The sequence below is a fragment of the Gossypium arboreum genome, chromosome 9, assembly GCF_025698485.1.
Source record: "Gossypium arboreum isolate Shixiya-1 chromosome 9, ASM2569848v2, whole genome shotgun sequence".
Taxonomy (NCBI): Eukaryota; Viridiplantae; Streptophyta; class Magnoliopsida; order Malvales; family Malvaceae; genus Gossypium; species Gossypium arboreum.
Window position 1 is genome coordinate 89,349,023 of NC_069078.1, and position 15,408 is coordinate 89,364,430.

Here is a 15,408-nt window from a genome sequence, read left to right on the forward strand (position 1 = left end):
GTCTTTAAAAAATACACCTTATTGAGTCATTAATGATAATAATAAAAATTTTAATTAAGTTATTCTATTAATTAATTGTTTAATTGTTAAAAGCGCTGATGTGACTGACAATAATTATTAGGAGATGACATGTGGCATGCCATGTCAGAAAAAATTCATTTAAAAATTTTTAAAAATAATTTAAAAAATTTAGTCATTAGATTATCCTGGTTCATTTGATCGGGACAACCATTCGTCCAGATTCATTCTAAATGGAATTCATTATCAGATTCAGTGACTAAAAGTTATATTAACTCTTTTTTTTTTAGAAAAAAAATAATTTCATAGTCTAGAAGTGCTTTTGAAAATTGCTTTTCAACCTAAAAGTAATATCTAGTTTAACAATGCTTTTGAAAAGTACTTTTGAAAAATACTGTGGAAAAGTACTTTTCAGAAGTGTTTTTTAAAATTTTAGTTTAAAATGTGAGTGTTTAGCATTGCTGTCAAAAAATACTTTTGAGAAATAAAATGTTCATTTTAGACATGTTATTATCAAGTAATAAATATGCATTTAAATAATATTTAAATTAGTTAATATTATTATATTTTAGTAAATATATAAAAAAATTATTATAACTTGTTGTTAATATTTAAATTAGTTAATATTATTACATTTGTAACTAAGCACTAAGGAAAAAAAAGAAAAGTACTATGTTATTGGAGGGATGAAAAAGTAATTAAGTACTAAAATTCCTTTTGGGAGAGGAAAAATTAAAATTTTAGCTTATCTTTTTCAAAAATATTTTTGAAAAGTACTTCTGAAAAATTAAAAAATTCAGTCAAAGTAGCTTGTTTAGCACAACTTTTCTTCCAGAAATGCCTTTGGAGCCAGAATTATCTTTTTTTAAGCACTGCAGAACAGGCCATAAAATAGCTTTTAGGAATAAATAACAGTTTTAACCTTGATAATGTTTTTATATAATATTTATATGGTGTATGTAATTATTTTCTTATTAAAACTTATTTTAAATATATAATATTATATATTTAAATTTTTATTGGTCATATTTTATAATTTAAAATATAGTTTATATATTCAATTAAATTTTATAAATAATTAATATTAATTGCTTAAAAATATTTATATATTAAAATATTAACAATAAAATTATAATAAATTATTTTTATATTCTTATTAAGATATCATAATATTAACTAATTTAAATATTATTTAAATATATTAAATATTACTTAATAAAACAAAGTGTATTCAGCAATTGTTTACTAAATCAAATGCAATTGTTTCCCAATTTAATTTCTACTGTGAAAAAAAGAAAACTCTTCTCTTCAGCGACTATTATGCAATGGTTTCTCTTAATCAACATATGATAATGGGCCCTTTTAGGGTTCAATGGCTATTCAGCAAATGGGTGGAAAGTATGACCCGAACCCATTTCCTACGTAACTACGTTAGAGACAGGCAATACGGCAAAGCAATGAAGCAAAGAATAATGGGAAAAAGGTGTATTATATATCATTAAAAAAAATCATATTCTAGACGAAGTTGCTGGATTTGCTTACGTGGGTAGCATCGATTGGTTGATCTCACGTGGCGCGTAATATCATTGGGTGAAACAAGTCGACGTCGGCGTCGACAGCATCTATTAAACTCATCGACACATTTCAATCTTTTATTTAGATTTAGATCCAAAAAGAAAAATTTACAATCATCATCAGATCTATTGATCTTAGACTGATGATGATAATGAGGCGTTACGCTCTTCTTCTCCTATTAGCTTTCGCTTCGCTGCAACTCCTCTGCTTCGCCGCTGATGTTGACGTGGTAATTTCAACTTTTTTTAACCTTGCACTATTATGAATATTTGAATCTGTGAAATTGAAAATGAGATTCTTTTTCCATTTTTGGGGTCTGTTTACAGGTGTTCTATGATTCATTTGAAGAGTCATTTGATGGACGATGGATCGTTTCTGATAAAGATGATTATAAAGGTAGGATTTTTTTTTGGATTCCGGGCTAATAAGATCATCTATGCTGGTTTTTGTTCTGTTTACTAGCTAATTGGTTTGCATTAGAAAATTGATGATCTGATGTTTTCTCTATCATTGTCAATCAATCTTTTGATGCATTTTTTAAGGAATTTGTTTATTTATTTATTTATTTTAAATCCATTTCTGATATCAAATTATCTGCCTTGGAATTTCATTGTGTTATTTATATTTCATTGTGTTATTTATCCACCTAATGTATCTCATTGAGCACTTGGCTTCTCAGTAACTTTTGAACTTGTATTTTAAGATGCTGAAGTTATAACATTGATTTGGGATTGGGATTGCAGGCGTGTGGAAGCATTCCAAGAGCGAGGGGCATGATGACTATGGTCTTCTCGTGAGTGAGATGGCACAGAAGTATGCAATAGTGAAAGAGCTTGATGAGGCTGTGAATCTCAAAGAAGGTACCACTGTGCTTCAGTTTGAGACTCGCCTACAGAGTGGACTGGAATGTGGTGGTGCATATTTGAAATATCTTCGTCCTCAAGATGCTGGGTGGAAGCCTAATGAGTTTGACAATGAATCCCCTTACTCTATCATGTTTGGACCCGACAAATGTGGGGCCACAAACAAGGTGCACTTCATCCTGAGGCATAAGAATCCTAAAAGTGGGGAATACATTGAACACCATCTGAAATACCCACCTTCTGTCCCATCTGACAAGCTTACTCATGTCTTCACTGCCATATTGAAGCCTGACAATGAGGTCAGCATTCTGGTTGATGGTGAGGAAAAGAAGAAGGCTAGCTTCCTTTCAGCAGAAGATTTTGAGCCTCCACTTATCCCTTCCAAGACAATTCCTGATCCTGATGATAAGAAGCCTGAGGACTGGGATGAGAGAGCTAAGATTCCTGATCCAGGTGCCGTGAAGCCAGAGGATTGGGATGAGGATGCACACATGGAAATTGAAGATGAGGAGGCTGTGAAACCCGAAGGTTGGTTAGATGAAGAACCCGAGGAGATTGATGATCCGGAGGCAACCAAGCCTGAAGATTGGGATGATGAAGAAGATGGTGAGTGGGAAGCCCCCAAAATTGAGAACCCAAAGTGTGAGACAGCCCCTGGTTGTGGCGAATGGAAGAGGCCAATGAAGAGGAATCCAGCTTATAAAGGAAAATGGTCTCCTCCACTAATTGACAATCCCAGTTACAAGGGTATTTGGAAGCCTCAGGAGATTCCAAACCCCAACTACTTTGAGCTTGAAAAGCCTGACTTTGATCCTATTGCTGCCATTGGTATTGAGATTTGGACAATGCAAGATGGTATATTATTTGACAATATTTTGATAGCCAAAAACGACAAGGTTGCTGAGTCATATCGGGAGACCACGTGGAAGCCAAAGTTTGAGGTTGAGAAGGAAAAACAGAAGGCTGAGGATGAAGCTGCCGATTCTGCCAGGCTCGCAGACTTTCAGGTAATCCACTGGCCACCGGACTTCTTATTATTGTTATAATGTTATTCAATCTTATACCATAAAACTTAAAGTTGATAATTTCTCTCTTGCAGAGGAAGGTTTTTGATGTCTTATACAAGGTTGCTGACATTCCTTTCTTAAGCAAATACAAGCATCAAATTCTCGTAAGTTGTCCCTCTTAATATGGTCTTTCATATGCTAATTACCAATTCATCTGAAATTTGTAGTTTCTCTTTTAGGATCTTATTGAGCATGCTGAGACACAGCCGAACCTCACCATTGGTGTCTTGGTCTCTATTGTGGTGATTATTCTCACGATTTTCTTCAAGCTCATTTTTGGTGGGAAGAAACAAGTATGGTTACTTGAATCCTTCTTGTCGGGTCTATTCTACGCGTTTGTGTTTTTTTGATAGTAGTCTTACTCCATTGGTTAACTGTCTGTTTGCAGCCAATAGTAGAGAAGAAACCAGAGGTTGCTGAAACATCAAATGGTGAAGGAAGCAGTGGAGAAAAGGCTGAAGAGGCGGAGAAGGAAGAAGCTGCTGCCGCTCCTCGCCGAAGGCGCCGTGACAATTGAGCAAATCTTAAAACAAAGGTGGCTGGTGGCGACTAACAGTTTGAGTTTTGGCTAATTTTTGCACTGTAGGTGGTTTTCGTAGCTGAGATATTATTTGCCTTTGGCATTATTTTAGATTTACTTCTGAATATGATTAGATTGTATGGTTTGAATGATGTAAACGAGACAAATTTCTGCATCAAAGCAAAAACCAAGTAGAAAGGAATTTGAAGCTTGTTGTATGTTCTGCTATTGTTTTTTTTTTTTTCGTGTTAAAAATTCAAAGCTCAATGATTGAGCAAATGAGTGGGGTATGATGAATATGTATGAATTTCAAGAATTATAGGGGTAAATTTAAAATTTCTTATTTTCATTTAAGTTATTTTCTATAGATTTTTAATATAAAAATACATGCAAACAAAAAATTAATCATTTTAGTTTTGGAGGAAATATAATAGATATAAATACATATTTAGAGATGTATTGGCTCCCATTAGGATCCATCGCTGTCCCTATTCGTCGTAGTTGTTGGCCCTTTTGACTTGAAACAATTTCGGTTTCTAAAGAAAATATGTTTTATTTTGGGTTTATAAAACAAGTTAGTTACGTAGGTAATTTGTCAATGCAATGTCAACGTTTCAAACATGATATAAATATTTATTAACATCATGTTTAAAACCATCATATTTTTGTCACTAGTGGATACAACTCGTGGATAAACTTCTTAAAATGTGAAAAGGTTTCTATCGTAAATCAAAAGCTGAAACTAATTGATTATGCAACATTGGCATGGTAAAAATGTGTACTTATGAACCATATGTATGCATTTTCTTCGGTTTTGCATTCCTAGTTGTGGGACTGAGACAGCTAGCCTAGCAATGATTTTGACGTTAACAAAATCGTGGGTTCATACATTGATTTTCCAAGAAAGACTAGAAGCCTCCGACCAAGAACAACAACCGTGGAAATCAAACTAAAACGTGCGTCTCAAGCTGGGCCAATCCAAAAAAAGGGTTTTGGCAGTGTCAGGTAAGAGCTTGGCAGTTATGGGGTTTGGCGGAAGATTATTCTTTGCTCCTTCTTGTTGTACTTGCGTGCGCGACACCTTCAAAAATCAAAGCCAAAATGCAGTAGTCGAGGCTTTTAGCTAAAAGTGAAGACTTTTTTCTTCGTTGAGGTTTTAAACCTTAATTTTGCTTTATATTCACAACACAACAACAACGACAAAAAAGAAAAAAACCCCGAAGGGTGGCTTTGACGTGTCAACCCTGCTCTTCTTTTCTACTTTCTTCCCCCATCCGACAGCCAGAAAAAATCCTTTAAATTTGATTGGACATCAACTCAAAACTCTGCCTATACTTGCTCCTTCCTTCTTTTGCTTGCATTCGTAGCTACAAAAAACTAAACACAAAATTTTGTCCCAAAAAAAACATGGAGGTTTTATCTTCTTCGTCTTCTTCGTCTTTGCCGATTAATTTCCGGTCACGTTGCTTATTTTCTCATCCTTCATCACCTTCACGTTTCCCTTCCCATTTCCATCCAAATGACAACAATTCAGTTTCTTCTTCAACTTCTTCTTGTTTTGGCCTATCAATCTCTCGTTCCAATAGCTTTGTTCACGTTAAACGCTTCAATTCTCGTAGAAGAAGCAACAGACCCTTACGAATTTCTGCAGTTTTCGAGCGTTTCACAGAGCGAGCTATCAAAGCTGTTATCCTTTCTCAAAGGGAAGCCAAGTCTCTAGGCAATGATATGGTTTTCACCCAGCATCTTTTGCTGGGTTTGATCGGTGAAGACCGCGACCCCGATGGTTTTTTAGGGTCCGGCTTAAACATTGATGAGGCTCGTGAGGCTGTCCGCAGCATTTGGCAAACTAGTAATCATGATTCGGATTCGGGTAAACAAGAAGGGTCCATTGTTTCTTCAACGGAGGTGCCGTTTTCTGCAAGCACAAAACGGGTTTTTGAGGCTGCCGTGGAGTATTCGAGGAGTATGGGTTATAATTTTATTTCACCAGAGCATATTGCTATTGGATTGTTCACGGTTGATGATGGAAATGCTGATCAGGTCCTTAAAAGGTAGCATTTTTTTTTAATAAAATGGCCGAGCAAATTTGGTTCCTTTTTGCTTGTGGAAACATTTTTGTAAAACATAAACTTGGGTTGTCTGCTTTGCATTATCTGACGTATGAAGTTATTATTTAGCTATTTCAGAAGCTCGTTGAGGAAGGATATAAATTGTATGTCGTAATGTAAGAGGGGCAAAAACAGGGATGCAAAATAATGAACTAACTATAGAGTTCTTACAATTAAAATAAAATTAACATTGGGCTTTATGTTATATCTTTAGTGTCATTAGTTTTGTTGAGAAATTAAGTAACAACTGAAATTAACATCATATTTTCATATGAACATCTGGGACTGAATGACTGATGCATGTTTCATGCCATCAACTTTTGTATTGAAAAATTTCAGATTGGGAGCAAATGTAAATCACTTGGCAACTGCAGCAGTCGCCAGACTGCAAGGGGAGCTTGCAAAAGATGGTAGGGAACCTCCAGTGTTGTCAAAAAAGATGCCTGAAAAATCTCTCTCTCGTAATGCTTCTGGCACGAGGTCCCCCGACAAGACAAAAGGTAGAAATCTGACCCGTTCTTTGGGTTGCTTAATAATTCTATTTTAGAATCATAAAGGCTAATGCTTTGTATCTCATATGTGATTGTTAGGGGAAAGTCCTCTGGATCAATTCTGTGTGGATCTTACAGCTCGTGCAAGTGAGGGACTCATTGATCCTGTTATTGGCAGGGAGAATGAAGTTCAAAGAACTATTCAGATACTTTGTCGCAAGTCCAAGAATAACCCTATTCTTCTTGGTGAAAGTGGAGTTGGTAAAACAGCCATTGCTGAAGGACTTGCAATCAGGATTGCACAGGCACAAATCCCAGCATTTTTGTTGGTCCGTCTCTTCACAAGTCATTGATGTTCTAGATAGTATAGCTAGTTCATTTTTCCTTCATCTAAATGCCAATGGTCTTACGTTTCATGATGCTCTATCTCAAAATTTAATTATTTTATTGCCTTTTTTTTTTAACACAGAATAAAAGAATAATGTCCTTGGACATAGGACTTCTGATGGCTGGTGCAAAGGAGAGGGGAGAGCTGGAGGCACGTGTTACTGCTTTACTAAGCGAGGCAATAAAATCGGGTACCTGCTGAGATGACTTGCCTTTTTGGGTCCAAAGTATGGATTTTGTTGTTCTCATACTTGCTATACTTGTTCTGCAGGTGAAGTCATTCTATTTATTGATGAAGTCCACACACTTATAGGATCTGGTACAGTCGGCCGAGGAAATAAGGGAGCTGCTCTTGATATTGCCAATCTATTGAAGCCTGCACTTGGGAGGGGTGAATTACAGGTATATGTTCCTCTTATGGTAATTTTTGTTGAAAGCCTGAAATGCAAAAACATAATGACAATTTGGAAATTCAAGAATTACCTCTTTGAACTAAAAGGCAGAAAACACCCTTGTTCTATTCAATAGAGACCGACTTTTTTTCTCCTGCCAAGCTTTTGTAAATTGGGGAAAAGTTGAAGTCCAAGCTGGGGGAGGTCCTGCTCATTGTATACCGTCGATAAAGTCCTAGTCCTTATTGGGCCAATTCAGGGTTAGCCTCAATATTTTAGTATAGATGTTGTATTTCTTCATATTATGATTGGCATACCAAGGTATCTGAACCATTAAGGAACTAAGTTCTACTCATTGACCAAGCTTTTATTAAACTTTTAATTGGGGCATTAAGAATTTTCATGGCTTGCAGTGTATGGCATCAACCACTATTGGGGAATATAGGACCCAATTTGAAAAGGATAAAGCATTAGCGCGAAGATTCCAGCCAGTATGGATTAATGAACCAAGCCAGGTTGCTTTCGATATGTTCTGTCCAATATGTAAATTAGTGTATATTTCTGTCTTTTCTTATTTGAATTTTACGTGATAACTCTTAGGAGGATGCAGTAGGGATACTGCTTGGTCTGCGTGAAAAATACGAGTCCCATCACCGCTGCAAGTACACTCTGGAAGCAATAAATGCTGCTGTGTACCTGTCAGCAAGATACATTCCTGACAGGTATCTTCCTGATAAAGCAATTGATCTCATTGATGAGGCTGGAAGTAGAGCTCGTATTGAAGCATTTAGGAGGAAAAGAGAGCAAGAAACTGACATTCTCTCTAAGGCACCTGATGATTATTGGGAAGAAATAAGAACTGTGCAGGCCATGCATGAAGTGGTAAAATCTTCTCTTGTGATGTACTTTATTTTTGTTTTTGTATTTATTCTGGTAATAATTTGCTGTTAACCTCCATTTTGCACTTCTTTCGATATTAGGTCTTGGCCAGTAGGTTGAAACATTGTAATGGTGCTTCCAATGTGGATGATTCTAGTGAAGACCTTTTCAAATCCCAGTTGCCTTCTGCTTCACATGATGATGAGTATGTTTTTCTTTCTTTACTGGAGTCATGTTTAATGATACATCCATTAAGTTCTTGGTATTTTAGTCTTTGTCTAGTCTCAAACTCAATTTGTTGTGGTGATTCTTTCAGACCTATAATGGTGGGACCTGAAGAAATTGCAACAGTTGCTTCAGCTTGGTCAGGGATCCCTGTTCAGCAAATCACTGCCGATGAAAGAATGCTTCTAGTTGGCCTTGAAGAGCAACTTAAGAAAAAGGTCGTTGGTCAGGACGAGGCTGTTGCTGCCATTTCTCGAGCTGTGAAGAGATCTCGTGTTGGCCTGAAGGATCCAGATAGACCAATCGCCGCAATGATCTTTTGTGGTCCAACTGGGGTTGGAAAAACTGAGTTAACAAAAGCTTTAGCAGCATGGTATTTTGGGTCGGTAAGTCTTCATTTTGAGTCTTTGGGATCAGCTTTTAGTAGTCTTTTTATATGACTGACTGGTAAGAAAATACGGTGATTTTCTTTATTGCAAATTTTTCCTGTAGAGCCTTAATTCACACAGCATACCTCCGAGAATTAAAGAAAGGGATGCAACTTTATGTACTAGCTGGGGAATTTTAGGCATTCCTTTGTCTTTTGGGTTACTGTATTTCTAATTTGGCTTGTAACACCGCTTAATCTTGCTATACTTTCTGTCCTTCAATGCCATTATTGCAGGAGGATGCTATGCTAAGATTGGATATGAGTGAATATATGGAGCGGCATACAGTGAGTAAACTAATAGGATCACCCCCTGGTTATGTCGGTTACGAAGAGGGGGGTATGCTTACAGAAGCTATTAGAAGACGACCATTCACGTTGTTATTGCTTGATGAAATAGAGAAAGCCCATCCAGATATATTCAACATTCTTCTACAATTGTTTGAAGATGGCCACCTCACAGATTCACAGGTTGGTTTGTTTTGAAGTGCATTAGTCTGAGATGCAAGTATTTACAAAAATAATAAAAACTGGTGCTTTCGCAAAGATAAATAGTCATCATCTGTTGATATTAGTTGATTATCCACGTCTCTTATTTAAGCTTCTGTGAATCAGGGTCGAAGAGTATCTTTCAAGAATGCATTGGTGGTGATGACTTCAAATGTGGGTTCTTCTGCTATTGCAAAAGGTAGACGTGCTTCCGTTGGCTTCTTGCTCAATGACGATGAATCAGCTTCATATACTGGAATGAAAGCTTTGGTAATGGAAGAACTGAAGACATATTTCCGTCCAGAGTTACTCAACAGGATTGATGAAGTGGTCGTATTTCGGTCTCTAGAAAAATCTCAGGTTTGCAACTTTCTGTTGATTTTATTAAACAATATCCATCTTTCCTATACTCTTTTTTAGCCTGAGTATCAACGTCTGAGAGTACCCATTTGAAAAAATTACTGATACTTAGAATGAGTTAAGAGGTAATTCAATGCTGTAAACTGTGTTCTACTAGGAATATGTTTTACTGAAACGCTGTCAGTCACATCTATCTGGTTTCTGTGCAGATGCTTGAGATTGTAAAACTGATGTTGCAAGAGGTGAAAACAAGGCTCATGTCACTTGGAATTGGTTTAGAGGTGTCTGAGTCAATCAAGGACCTCATTTGTGAACAAGGTTATGACCAGACCTTTGGTGCTCGGCCCCTTCGGAGGGCGGTTACCAGAATAATTGAAGATCCCTTGAGTGAAGCTCTCCTGGCTGGAGAATACAAGCCTGGCGAAACAGCTTTTATTGATCTAGATGCTTCAGGGAACACCGTCGTTTCAAGTCCATCAGATAAGGTCGTCACTGTGTCTGATACAACACCTACCTACTAGTTACTTGTTCCTAGTACTATATTATTTGATGATGTAGCCTTATACATGTAGAAAATATACGGGTATTTTTTTTGGGTGGATTTAGAGTATATTTTAATTTATTCAATTGTATATAAGTAAAGCTTTTAAGTTGGCAAATATAATATATATAGTACATCTACGTTATTATATATGCTAGAGCACTGCCAGTTATTAAATAGATTATCTTGATATTTGAATCGAGTATCATCATGAGATGAAACTAGTTCTTTTTTTAATCATATTGAAAGATCTCAATTTGAGATGAGCATGGAAATTGAACTATTTTCCTAGTAGTAAACCAATTTAACCGTGTGAGGCTTATGGTTTAGGGCTCAATGGCAAGCTTCAAGTTAATTTCAAACTCGAGTTATTTTACTGTTTGAACTTGACTTGTCTGGATTACACTCTGTACCATAAACGTGTTAGGCTTATGGTTCAATCAAATTCATTTGTCACTGAAAGACCGTGGAAAAAGTTTTCTCAATGCTTATGATATTTGCAATCATGGGTCTGAAACATGAACATGGAGGGAGCAAGTTGCTTGCCAAACAAGTGGTCTGATATTTTCACAAATTGTGAGCTTGCAAGTGTACGATGGTGATGGTTCCTGTCCCTTAACCTTGCCTGTATACTTTGCTTCAACTTGGATAATATAAACGAGGCAGCTAGATATGGATATATAATTTGGGGAAATTGTGCATGTTAAGTATGCAATATTGCAATGCATGCAGCTGAGGGTATTCATTATTGGCGTGTCGTGACTGCAAGGTAGGTGGGGTAAATTTGACTTTTGAGCATAATTTACTTTATCTGAAACTTCTCAGTTTGCTTGCCAACTTCAACATCAAACCAGCTCCCCATGGATATGTCTCTGATCCATTCCGTGGGGACACTGTAACATTCTAGTTTCTAGACATGAAAAAGAACCTGGGGTTTAGCCTTTTAATAGAGGAAAAAAAAAGCTCTCACCCAAGTAGCTAAATATGGAACAATTTTCTGACAAGGAATTAGCCTCGGTAAGCACAGTGGAGACACTGATTCTTTGCTTTTAAAATTAATAAAAAAAGAAGATCGCCGATAACTCTGTCAGAAAGTTATGGGAAGATTATCTTGTTTATTAAAAAGAATGGGCAAATTGATTACAGTACTTCCCATCCCGAGAAGAGCAATGAACCAGCTAAAGTAAAGATACTCCCTTAGAACAATAATGGCTTCCACAAATTAAGCCAAAACAGCTTATTATCTGAGGACAAAGCAAGTGATGAATGCTGTTCCAAACCAAGTGGCCTTTTCTCTTCATCCTTAGCTTCAGCCTCCATTTTCTCTCACTTTCTTTTTTCTTTTTTAAAGTTAAATCTTTCAATATGGCACGGAAATAGATAAGAACAGACAAAAAAAATGTTAAAAAATGGTAGAATAATGTTTCTGTCTTTGACAGAAGATTTAGTTAAGATAAGATAAGATGACCTAAAACTGGAAATGCTTGAAAAGTAAAGTCAAATTTATTACTTGCGTATTGGACAGAACTTCATAATTTCCTTGTCTTTTCTCTCTATTTTAACTTTTGGATGCCAATAGCAACGACGCCGACACTGAATCCGAAATGCCAACTTTGTCCAAAAACCCGAATTCCTCGGCGCAGTTGTTGGCGGACAGCGCGGCGGCGGAACGGCGGCTGCGTGAGGCGGAGGAGAGATTGAGGGAGGCCATAGAGGAGCTCCAGAGGCGTCAGAGGACAGCAGCGAGTGGTGATCAGCCGCCATGCGATCACGCTGACGACTCCTGCGTGGCTCACGCCATTGGCAATCTTTGCCAAAGCTTTCTCCTTTCTTATGGTGTTAGAGTAGGCGTAGGGATTCTTCTTCGCGCTTTCAAGCTCGCCAGAGGGCAGTCTTATTCTTCGCTTCTTGATCTCAAGGTTGGAGCATTTTATGGCAATTTCATCAAAGGTCTTGCTTTGACTTTGATGTTTTTGAAAATTTATGAAATGCTTGTGGGAACTGAATTTTTTATGTATGTATGTATGTATGTATGTATGTATGTATGTATGTATGTATGTATGTATTTCTCTAATTATGAAATGATGGATTATGGTTAAATTGACTTTGAGTTTTGTTATTTGTGTTGGCAAAGACAATTAGCATGTGAAGAAATATGATGTTAAGCAATGTTTGAATGGTGTTTTTCAGCAACTTGTGTCGGAGAAAGATTTGATTGTAAGAGAGGAAGCATGCCGGGTTGGTTTACTTTTCGGTGGCTTCACAGGATCATACCATGCTCTTCGATGTTTACTAAGAAAACTGAGAAAGAAAGAGACACCAGTGAATGCGTAAGTTTACTAATATAAACCTTTACTTCGGCTTTGGCTTTTGTTCTAAAATGGCTGGTTTCCATTAAATGAACTTTTGATTCCTTTGTTTTATGAAACAGAATATTAGCAGGTTCGATTGCGGGATTGTCTGTTTTAGCTATAGATGATTCAAACCGAAGACGTACGCTCGCTCTCTATCTTTTGGCTAGAGTGGCCCAGGTACATACATATACGCATCCGTTTTTAGTTGTAAATTTGCAAAGCTCAATCGTAGGAACCAAACCAGTTTTCTTCTAACGTTTTACTTTTACTCTTCAGTGCGCTTACAATTCTGCCAAGTCAAAAAATAAGTTTCACTTATGGGGAAGCCATTGGAGGCATGGCGATTCTCTGCTTTTTGCTTTAGCATGTGCTCAGGTAATACTACCAACTTCATATTCGCCTTTTTCTGCTTTTTCCCTGTACATTAATTGATGATACTGAAACAATCATAAATCCATAAGTCTATTTTACGCCGACTGCTCATTACTGATATGGAAATGTTGATATGAGCCTCTAAATGCACAGAGAAACTTAGATATGGACTCTTTTTACATCTGGTTTTCCTGCATTTTTTTTTGAATTTTAACTCCATTCTGTTTGTGATTACTATTTTCCATTTTACAAGTTATTATATGGTAAAGGTTGCTTGTCTAATAACAAATTGGAGTGGGCTTCTGAGGTTTACAAATAAATGGAGAATCTCTTGTTGTTTCATATCAGCTTTTCTCTTAAGATGGTTTACAGTTGTTTCTTCTTCATCCCATTTTGCTGAATGATGCTCACATCAGGTCATGTATGCATTTGTGATGCGCCCCGAAAGCTTGCCGAATTCATATCAAGATTTTATTCATAAGACGGGTCCTGTTGCAGCTCCTGTATATAAGGCTGTAAGGGAGAACTGTAGAGGTGGTCCAGTAGATGTTGCTTCTATATCGGCCTACTTATATAGCCGAGGGAAGTCTGATAATTTGAAGTTGGAAAAGTTCCCATCTATTATTCCTTGTTCTGTTATTCATCCTGACACAGATTCTTGTCTAGCACACAATGCTAAAGCATCATCGACTACCTTCCGCAAAACATTTCCGCTCTACTTCTCCCTGACTTTTGTGCCATTCGTTGTTCTTCACCTACAAAAGGTAACATCTTGCACTACATACTGTTTTGCCTTTTGCTTTTGAACTTTCCTATCATAGGCTTCTGCTTATAAGCAAGAAACAAACAAGACGATGATACGTACATTTTTTGGACACTGACACCTAAGTTTGATTAACATAGACTTCCACATTAGTAATGTTGAGTTAGTGGAATGGGAATGATGGGTTTTAATATGAGCTTACTCTTCCTATAGTTGAGTCAAGCACTTATGCCCGCTCAAGCATACGAAAGAAATCAACAATTTTATCCTTTGTAACTAGGACAAGATTTATTTTAGTTGATTTACAGGTTTCTTTTTTGTTGTGATGCACTTGTAGTTTATGAAAGCCCCTTCTCGTACCTGTTGGCTTGCTGTTAAAGATGCTGTTCAATCAACAAGTTTCTTAGCTGCATTTGTTGGAATCTTTCAGGTAACTGATTTCTCATTTCTCATTCACTTGTTTTCTAATTTTATGGATATGTTGTTGATACTTTCTCTTGTGCAATTCAAGGGAGTTATTTGTATGCACAGAAAGATTGCATCCAAAGACCACAAGCTAGTATATTGGGTGGCTGGTGCTTTATCTGCTCTTTCTGTATTGCTGGTGAAAAAATCTAGACGCAGCGAACTTGCTCTATATGTTCTTCCACGAGCCACAGAATCGTTGTGGTATATTTCAGTAAATCGGCACCTTCTTCCTGATGTTAAAAATGCCGAGGTAAGTGAAAATCACACCAATAGTTAGAGATAGATAACCAAGTTGTTTCTGAGGTTGTTTTCGGGGCTTTGTTACAATCCAAGATTTGTCCAAATTCTTGCGCAGAGACAGAAAGATGATTCCCTTTATCTACTGCATTATTGCTGAGTTAATTGTTTTTGGTATAAATATGGGTGGTGAATTGTTGCAGGTGGCGTTATTTTGTGCATGCATGGGAGGAATCATGTACTACCTAGAATATGAACCAGATAGCATAGCACCATTCCTTAAGGGTCTTATCCGTCGGTTCCTATCTAGCAGAATAAGCAACCCCGGCAGTTCATTTGATCGGACAGCTTCCTACACCTACTTGCAGACTCTTGATGCCATGAAGAAGCCAAAACCAGAGGATAGTCCAGAGCTTGATACTTCAGCTCCTAAACAATACAGTCTTGAGTCTATCCAGGGGCTCTAAGCCCCTGAATTTCACTTGCTCAAACCATTCTTTGCAATTTATATTAATTTCTTGCTATATATAAACTTGTAGAACAATACACAAGGGGGGATTAAAAAGATGATTCAATGCCGTATAGGGAAATAACTGAAGTAGAGGGATTTGTTTTTGGTTCCGAGTGTCGGATCCCTCACACCATCTTAGTATGTAATCTAATCTGTACTCCCCCGTAGGAACAGTTCTTCTTATTGAAGATATATGTTGAGGGGGGAAGACACCATATGGTGATAAAAATAAAGATTGTGCAAATAATATCAGTTGCTGTCTATTCTACCCAATTTCGTTTTCCTTTTCGTCCCCCATCAAATCATAATCAAGCCTATGTATAAAAAAGTAACTCTAATAAAAAATAAAATATTTTGA

General features: G+C 36.9%; 3 protein-coding genes across 4 annotated transcripts; all 3 read left to right on the forward strand.

Moving 5' to 3' along the window:
* The first annotated feature begins 1,453 nt into the window (after positions 1-1,453).
* On the forward strand, positions 1,454-4,245 carry LOC108456961 (calnexin homolog). Its single transcript, XM_017755733.2, has 6 exons — positions 1,454-1,822; positions 1,920-1,989; positions 2,337-3,463; positions 3,556-3,627; positions 3,703-3,816; positions 3,912-4,245. The coding sequence occupies exons 1-6, from the start codon at positions 1,736-1,738 to the stop codon at positions 4,038-4,040; spliced, it is 1,599 nt and encodes a 532-aa protein (XP_017611222.1). The 5' UTR covers positions 1,454-1,735; the 3' UTR covers positions 4,041-4,245.
* Positions 4,246-4,711: 466 nt separating this feature from the next.
* On the forward strand, positions 4,712-10,566 carry LOC108454495 (chaperone protein ClpD, chloroplastic-like). Its single transcript, XM_017752975.2, has 12 exons — positions 4,712-6,097; positions 6,494-6,654; positions 6,745-6,974; positions 7,115-7,223; positions 7,304-7,434; positions 7,838-7,939; positions 8,025-8,306; positions 8,405-8,508; positions 8,620-8,914; positions 9,193-9,426; positions 9,571-9,804; positions 10,014-10,566. The coding sequence occupies exons 1-12, from the start codon at positions 5,451-5,453 to the stop codon at positions 10,323-10,325; spliced, it is 2,841 nt and encodes a 946-aa protein (XP_017608464.1). The 5' UTR covers positions 4,712-5,450; the 3' UTR covers positions 10,326-10,566.
* Positions 10,567-11,722: 1,156 nt separating this feature from the next.
* On the forward strand, positions 11,723-15,323 carry LOC108456848 (uncharacterized). 2 transcript variants are annotated; one of them, XM_017755561.2, is made up of 8 exons: positions 11,723-12,264; positions 12,536-12,675; positions 12,777-12,876; positions 12,976-13,074; positions 13,488-13,835; positions 14,172-14,264; positions 14,346-14,552; positions 14,743-15,323. In XM_017755561.2, the coding sequence occupies exons 1-8, from the start codon at positions 11,950-11,952 to the stop codon at positions 15,004-15,006; spliced, it is 1,566 nt and encodes a 521-aa protein (XP_017611050.1). In that variant the 5' UTR covers positions 11,723-11,949; the 3' UTR covers positions 15,007-15,323. The 2 variants fall into 2 exon arrangements, with proteins under 2 accessions (XP_017611050.1, XP_017611051.1); XM_017755562.2 differs by having other exon boundaries at positions 11,827-12,295.
* The last annotated feature ends 85 nt before the right edge of the window (positions 15,324-15,408 follow it).